Source organism: Hermetia illucens, chromosome 1, assembly GCF_905115235.1.
Source record: "Hermetia illucens chromosome 1, iHerIll2.2.curated.20191125, whole genome shotgun sequence".
NCBI lineage: Eukaryota > Metazoa > Arthropoda > Insecta > Diptera > Stratiomyidae > Hermetia > Hermetia illucens.
Genome location: NC_051849.1, coordinates 2,742,589 through 2,750,816, shown reverse-complemented (window position 1 = coordinate 2,750,816; position 8,228 = coordinate 2,742,589). Strand labels below are relative to the sequence as shown.

Below are 8,228 nucleotides of genomic sequence, written 5' to 3'. Positions count from 1 at the left end.
TAGTTCCTGAGAATGGGTTCGTTAAAAAAATAACCACTTTTAACCTCCCGCACTCCCCACCTTTTCAGCAAATATCAAAACTAATACCGGCTTCGAAAAGTACTAACGGAGGCCTTTAATTTGATACCCCACATGACTATATTTGATGAAAAAAAAATTTACACCCCTTTTTTGCATGTATGGGAACCCCCCCCCCCCCCCCCCCCCCCTTAAATTCGTCGTAAGAGGACGTAACTCACTATATGCGTGAGCGGTCACAGTTCCCACCTTTCTACCAAATTTGGTGCCAACCGCTATAACCGTCTCCGAGAAAAATGCATGTGACGGACAGACAGACAGACGGACAGACAGACAGACAGACAGACCTGTGCGGAGTTGCCAAATCTCCCATCAGGCGCGTCCCTTCGTGCGGATAAGGGAATGCTCGGCGGATGCTTAGAAATATGTACATATACGCATTTGGCGGTGTGCGTGTATGGGCATGCTTATGCGCAGGCCGGGTAGGTGGGAAGTAAACGCCCGCCCGTGGATAAAAATTGGCTATGGGAAGGATACCCAGAAATAAAACCAAACATGGAGGCACAGAAGGAGAATAAAGTTACGGTGCAGGGCTTCGGAAACCCAGTACCGGCGGCTTTTGGGAGTGGGCAAGCAGGCTCCCGGCCGTCGATATCCCTCGACTGCAGTGCCTCGGTGGTGGATTACTTGGCCACCGTTGCATCAAATACTACAAGTAGCCTGGAGAAAGAGGCATTTAAAAGGAGTACATCACTCCCGAGAACGCCTGTTCAAAACCCAAGAAAAGGTGGGGCACAAACTGGTCAGCTATTAGCCCACAGCGGGGTAACTACACCTGGACGAAACATATCGCAGGACTTAGTGGTTGATCCATTTAAGAGAAGCTCGACGATAGTGCCATCTCCTCCGAAATCAACCTTGATGAAGGAAGGAAATCAGGGAAGCTCTCGGAAGGCTAATAAGTACGTAAGCGCCCAATGTAAAAACCAAGCGGAGGAGCTATGTCAGTGTCCGGAAGAATCATCGTTTGCCCTACTCGGAGGTAAAATAATAGAGTTGTCTGAATTTATTAAGGACAAACACAACGTGCACCAGGCCATCAAAAACATGGTCCGTACCATTCGGGTACTATACAATGATGCCAAGGAAGAAAAAAACGCCTCGAAGAAATCAAGCGTCACCCAGGCAACACAAGTGACACCCCCTCAAAATCCCAAAGGCGGTAAACTTGAAAAGAGGAGTAGAGAGTGCGCCAACGATTCTTTCGGATCCTCACAGGACGCGAAAAGGCAAAAAGGCCTCTCGCCGGCAAAAGGCAAGGGAAACAAAATTACCAACATCGTGGAAACTGCGACGTCGGCTCCACTCGACCCAAGGGAGGCAAAGCCTTCAAAAGGGACCAAGGAAGCATGGACCAAGATTGGCGGAAGGAAAAATACGACGCAGAAAAGAAGATTATGGCCCGAATTAATCATCACCTCCAAAAAAGGGGATATGAATTACGCCGATATCCTTAGGAAGGTCAAATCCGATCCTGAGTTGATGGACCTTGGAGAAAACGTCAGCCGAATCAGACGCTCCCAGAAAAGAGATTTGATGCTGGAGCTGAAGAATTCTCCGGGCAAAACGGCAGAAAATTTCCTCGGCAAGGTGGAGAAGTCCTTAGGAGAAGAAGCTCAAGTACGGGCCAGAAAGCAGGAGCTTGTCATAGAATGTAAGGACATTGACGAAATCACGACCAAGGAGGATATCCGTGACGCCTTAGAAAAGCAGTTCGGACCACTTGGCTTGCAAGATTCCGCAATCAGGGGACTGAGGAAGGCATACGGAGGCACGCAAACGGCAACCATAAGCTTACCAACTGAAGCAGCGTTCAAACTGCTGGCGGCTGGGAAAGTAAAAATAGGTTGGGTCGTTTGCCGACTCAGGGAGCAGATATCCCTTAAGCGCTGCTTTAGATGCCTGAAATTCGGCCACATAGCGGCGAAATGCACCGGTGACTGTGACACGTCAAAATGTTGCAGAAAATGTGGGGGAGAAGGCCATATGTTCAGGGAATGCAAGGCTGAGCCTGAATGCATGCTCTGCAAGGAAAAAAAGGGCGTCGACTGTCGGCACGTTGCAGGCAGCAGCAGATGCCTAGTGTTTAGGCGAGCCTTGAATGCAGTAAAAAAATGAGGTTGATACAAATCAACCTCAACCACTGCGAGGCAGCGCAAGACCTTCTCTCGCAGACCATCTATGAGAAGGGAATCGAAGCTGCCATAATCAGCGAGCCTTATCGCAACAATAAGAGCGGTGCCTGGACTGCAGATGAAACTGGCAAGGCGGCAATATGGGCGTGTGGAAATCAGGCCATTCAAGAAGTGATGGAGTTTCCAGAAGTTGGATTCGTCAGGGCAAAAATAGCTGGTATCTATATATATAGTTGCTATGCTCCACCAAGCGCGACGATAACAGAATTCGAAGGAATGCTAGGAATGCTAGTCTCGGATGCAAGAAGTCGAAACCCCAAGATCATAGCTGGTGATTTCAACGCGTGGACCGTGGATTGATGCAGTCGCACTACGAACACCAGGGGCCGTATCCTGCTCGAGGCTTTCGCGGAGCTAGATTTGGTGCTTGCCAACGCGGGAAACGTTTCCACTTTTCGTGGGACAGGGTCGGGCTCAATAGTCGATCTGACATATGTGAGTACCACATTGGCGAGGAGAATGACATGGTTTGTCAGTGAGCATTATACTCACAGCGACCACCAGGCGATTTTCCTCCAGATCGAATATGGGCCATGCGTCGATGCGTGCTCCCGTGAGGCTGGAAGCCGGGGCTGGTCCGTGAAAGGGCTTGAGGAGGATGCATTCATAGATATGCTATTGGGAGGCCAATGTCCCGGTGGTGCGGCTACGGAAAAGGTAGAGCAAATGATGGGACGCATAACAAGAGCATGCGACGCTGCTATGCCGAGGCGACGAGTTCTCGCAAAAAGGCGCTCAAACTATTGGTGGGATGAAGAGATGGCGGTGTTACGGAATGCATGTTTTCGTGCTAGAAGGATCTGCCAACGAGCAAGAGCAAGACCAGACTTCGACGAGAAACGGCTAGCATTTCTGAACCTTCGAGGTAGGCTTAAGCAGGCTATACGGACCAGCAAGCGAGAATGCTTCAAGGAGCTCTGCACAGAGGCAGACCAAAGCCCCTGGGGAACAGCGTACAGGATAGTTATGAAGAAGATGAGAGGGCGAACACCACAATTGACCTGCCCGCATCTTCTGCTCGATATCGTGACGGCACTCTTTCCCCCGGATAAAGGGGAGCGCAAACAACACAAGCGAGCACTCGACGCCTACACCATACCTGCGGTAACTGAGGAGGAACTTATGCAAATTTGCCGGAGAATTGGTGATAACAAAGCACCCGGTCTGGATGCTGTTCCCAATAGAGCCCTTAAACTCACTGTTAAGACCAGACCCGACTGGTTTATCAGCGTATTTGAGACATGCATGATAGAAGGAATTTTCCCCGATCGGTGGAAGAGGCAAAAACTAGTTTTGCTCCCGAAGCCGAAGAAACACCCAGGACACCCATCATCATACCGACCGATTTGCCTTATCGACACTGCAGGAAAGATGCTCGAAAGGGTCATTTACAACAGACTGCTCCCTATCATTGAATACAAGGATGGACTATCGGAGCGACAATTTGGATTTCGTCAAGCCCACTCAACGATCGACGCCGTAGACGTTGTTTTGAAGCTGGCTCGAGACGCGATGTCGTCTAAAAAATGCTGTGCCGTAGTGACATTAGACATCAAAAATGCGTTCAATTCCGCAAGCTGGGAGTGGATAAAAAGTTCACTGGCTAACACGGGTGTCCCTAGTTACTTGACTAAGCTCCTCAACAGTTACCTTTCGGAGAGGACACTGTGGTACGACACGGATGAGGGATCCAAGCAGTACACCGTCACCGCAGGAGTACCACAGGGCTCAGTGTTGGGTCCTCTCCTGTGGAACGTCATGTACAATGGGGTCCTTGTCCTTCCCGTGCCAAAGGAGGCCACGATAATCGGTTTCGCAGATGATCTAGCTGTGGTTGTCGTCGCGAAAGAACCTGAAGACGTTGAAATGTACGCTAACGAAACCATTAGCGCCATAAAAGCGTGGCTGGAGATGGTTCAGCTTGACCTTGCGGAACAAAAGACGAAGGCGGTCTTGATTACCAATCGTAGGAAGAGAAATACGATTAATATTCGCGTTGGTGGTCACGTTATCACTTCGAAGCCGGTTATCAAATACCTAGGGGTGATGATTGACGCTAAAATCAATTTCAAGGGACATCTGGACTATGCCTGTGAGAAAGTGGCAATTACCAGCGTATCATTAGCGCGGATGATGCCTAACATTGGAGGTCCAAGGTACAGTCGCAGATTACTTGTGGCCGGAGTGGTTCGCTCCACACTATTATACGCGGCACCAGTCTGGGAGGAAGCATTAGCGTGTAAGAGTAATCGTAGGAGAGTGAATATGACTTACCGCTTAGTGGCGCTAAAGGTGTGCAGCGCCTTCAGAACAATATCAGGCGAGGCAGCGTATGTTATTGCGGGAATGATCCCGAAAGACATTCTGGCAAGTGAGATACGCTGCCTGTACGAGACAAGGAAAATGAATCCTCTTGAAAAGGATGCAGAATGCCGAAAGGCGGCAAGGCGAGAGTCGCTGGAGAAGTGGCAGAAACGGTGGGATGACTCGTAGAGGGGTCGCTGGACCCACACTTTGATTCCCCGTATTGAAGAATGGATCCAGCGACGACACGGTGAGATTAACTACCATCTGACGCAATTCCTGTCAGGACATGGCGGTTACAGGAAGTACCTGCACCAATTCAGGCTGGATGATTCTCCCTTGTGTCCTAAATGTGGTTGCACACCTGAGGACCCGGAGCATGTTATGTTCCACTGTCCACGATTTCTCTCAGAAAGTAGGAGTCTGGAAGACTCCCTGAAAACCACTCTAAGCCCGCAGAACATCGTCGGGGAAATGTTGAAATCGGAGGGAAACTGGTGTGCGGTGAACACCGCCATCAAACGAATACAAGAGGAACTGGGAAGAGCGGAGCGCGCAAGGAGGACGCGAAGAACGGAAGGCGTGGTCGCGTAAAGCGCAGTCCACCCCGCGAAGTAATGCTTTGCGGCGGTCCCGCGGGGAAGGAAAAAAGAGGAAGTGGGGGTGGTTCTAGTGGGTGAGAATCCCACACACTGCTGCAACCTGGCGCGGCAGTGTGTTTCTAAGATTTCCACCTCCATCCATAAAAAAAAAAAAAAAGACAGACAGACAGACAGTAAACCTTAAAAAGGTAAACAAACCGACGATAGAAGAAGAGATGATGATGCCAAGCGCATCAGCGGATGAGCAGCTGGCATCCAGCAAGAAGACAGTGGTCGTCAAGAGCAACACACTCAGTGCCAGCCGTAGCACCGCTTTTCTGGGACCTGCGCAGGGACCACCCGGAGCGAAGCCGGAGATATCCTAGTGGTTTTCATCCTGAAATCCGCTGCCGTCAAGCTGGGTGTAACGAGTACCAAACGTAGTACTCCTATCCCTATCCTACGTAAGTCCAGAAACGAATATTTGTCCAGCGTGGAAGACTCAATAAAGCGCGGAAACCTGAAACCTATCTGGTTCCACATTCGCAACTCCCGCTGCCCTGCCCAGTTATCCCCTCCCACCAATAATTTCTCTGGCTGCTCAGCTAACTCCCCCCAACTATCTGGTGATTTACTCTGCCGCTACTTTTCATCAGTCTATGTTCCCCCTCCTTCCTCCGAATCCCTCCCGATAGTGGATGTAGTCTGCTCCGCATCGCCTACCATTCCCCTTTTTACCCCTGTTGCGACTCTTTTGCCGCAATTTTCTTTCCTAATACGCAAAGTTTCAGCCGTGGAATTGTGAGACTTGTCATCCCTTCTGTCATCTTGGCTATGGAAGCTAATCGAGACCTTGAGCACAGTAGTCTGCTTATTACAGTACCGTCGGGCTTGATGGATCTCACGTATGCTGCAGCTCCATATGCTTTCTCCGAAGCATCCGCAAATGTGTGAATTTGTACTGACGTTGGCACTCCTTCAGCGAACACATGTCTCTGGATCTTCACTTTGTCTAGCTTTTGCAAGCCTTCCCGATATGTGCACCACCGTGTCTGCAGCTCCAACGGAAGAGCCGCATCCCAATCATATTTGAGTGCCCACAGCTCTTGAAAAAACAGTTTGGCGACCATTATCACTGGTGCCACCCAGTGGATCGAAAATCTGTGCTATTTCCGAGGTGTTGCTCGGCGCTGTTCTAATGGATTCACCTTAATCTGAAATACGTCGGACCTTGGCAGCCAGATCAGTCCTAGTGCCTTTATTGAAGCTTCATTGTCATCATTAAGACGCACCTCCAAAACTTCAGATGGGATCGGCAGTCGAAATCGCAATAAAATTGTGAAAAGTTCGTCTTGTACGGTTGGTCCCACATGCAATATGTTGTTCAAGGAGACGTTCGTAGAGGTCTTTGCTGATGCGTCAAATACGACCCTTAATTTTGTGCTGGTACTATCTGGTTTAAGTACGCAGTGATGCGGTAAGAAATAATGCGGGTGAGGTATCTGATCCGGGTTGACTTCCTTCATGTGACCAAGGTCGAGATACTCCTTCATGAATTTGGTGTATTGCTTTCTCAAGTCCCCATCCTTTGCAAGCTTGCGTTCTAGTGCATAGAATCTGCTTTTGGCGATGTCCGCTGAAGATCCAAGTTTCTCAGCACTGTCTGAGAATGGCAAGTTTACCGTGAACTGGTTATTGCTTAACATGGTGTTCTGATTGAACATTTCTTCGCATTGTTGCTCCGCAGGTGTCTGTGCCGCGGAGGCCTCTGGTAGCTGCTCGATCTGCCAAAATCGCTCAATACTGCGCTCTAGAGGTTCGTCCATGGTGCAGATGCCGCATGTAGCAACAGATGCATCTCCTTCCTTCAGCTTTCCTGTAACTATCCATCCAAGTAACGTATTCTGCAGCAGCGGCAAGTTCTTCCCTAGTTTGATTTGTCCAACGCACAAAAGTTCATGGTAGTATTCTGCTCCTATTAGCATATCGACTCGTCTCGATTCATTGAACCTTGGGTCCAATAGCTTAATGTTTTTAAGAACATTCCATGAAGAGATATCAAACGTTCGCGAAGGCTGCGGCGCCACGATCTGAGGCAGAACAATTGCTTCAACTCTCGTTGAATACCTGGTCACTCCTGATTGAACCTCAACGCTCACTCTTCGGTGCGTCTCCAGCTTCGAATGTCCCACTCCTTGTAGGCGCATTGACTTAGCAGCCGCCTTAGAAGGCTCTCGACTCGAGGCAATTTTCTCAGGATTCTGCGTTTGGTCATCCGATGATGTTTCTTCTCGGGGCTTAAAGTGAACCAAGGTGTTGTGTTTCTTGGAGCACTTCGTACACCCTCTCGAGGAGCAAGATGATGCAAAATGACCACCTTTCAAACAATTGATGCAGAGCTTGTGTTTCCGGAGATGATGAAAACGATCCGTGGGTGACAAACGCAAAAAGTCGTTGCATGCAAAGAGTTGATGCGCCTCTTTACACATTGTGCAACCTACGCTGACAGTAGTGACTGACATCGTTGTCCTTGGTAGCTTCTTTTTGCTGTCCTCCGCTTTAATATTCTTGGCACCCAGCGCTTCCAGCGACTGAAAACGAGTTTCTAAGAATTGCAGAAACTCGGCCAGCGATTGTTTAGGATTTGCCAACGACTGCTCGTACAACGTGAGGGTCGTTTTATCCAATTTCCTGAGTACTATGTGTAGGAGTATTGGATCCCAGGTGTCCACTGCAACTCCCATTTTCAACCCATGAAGAGACTCTTGTGTGGTGTCATGCAATGACTTTAGAGTTGCGGCTGATGTTGTATCTGATGATTGCGATGGTTGGCCCAGAATTTTGTTGAGGAAGGCTGCACTAGAAGCCGAGGATTGTTGTATCGGTCTTGCAGTAATTGTCTAAATTCACGGCAAGAAGTGCATACCATTTATACTGACTTCGCGAAAGCCTTCGACACTGCAAATTACAAGATACTTCTATCCAAACTCTCGTCCCTAAACGTTCCCATACCACTTGTTTTATGGCTTGCCACTTACCTTTCCAACCGATCCTGCCGCGTCTCTTTTGA

The 8,228-nt window shown here is 49.2% G+C and overlaps 1 protein-coding gene across 1 annotated transcript; it reads right to left on the bottom strand.

Moving 5' to 3' along the window:
• Positions 1–6,324: 6,324 nt before the first annotated feature.
• On the bottom strand, positions 6,325–7,902 carry LOC119661654. Its single transcript, XM_038071088.1, has one exon. The coding sequence runs from the start codon at positions 7,900–7,902 to the stop codon at positions 6,325–6,327; it is 1,578 nt and encodes a 525-aa protein (XP_037927016.1).
• Between the last annotated feature and the right edge of the window lie 326 nt (positions 7,903–8,228).

Bases quoted from the DNA above. Each gene is read 5' to 3' on its own strand.
- LOC119661654 (XM_038071088.1), bottom strand. From the start codon at position 7,902: ATGGGAGTTGCAGTGGACACCTGGGATCCAATACTCCTACACATAGTA.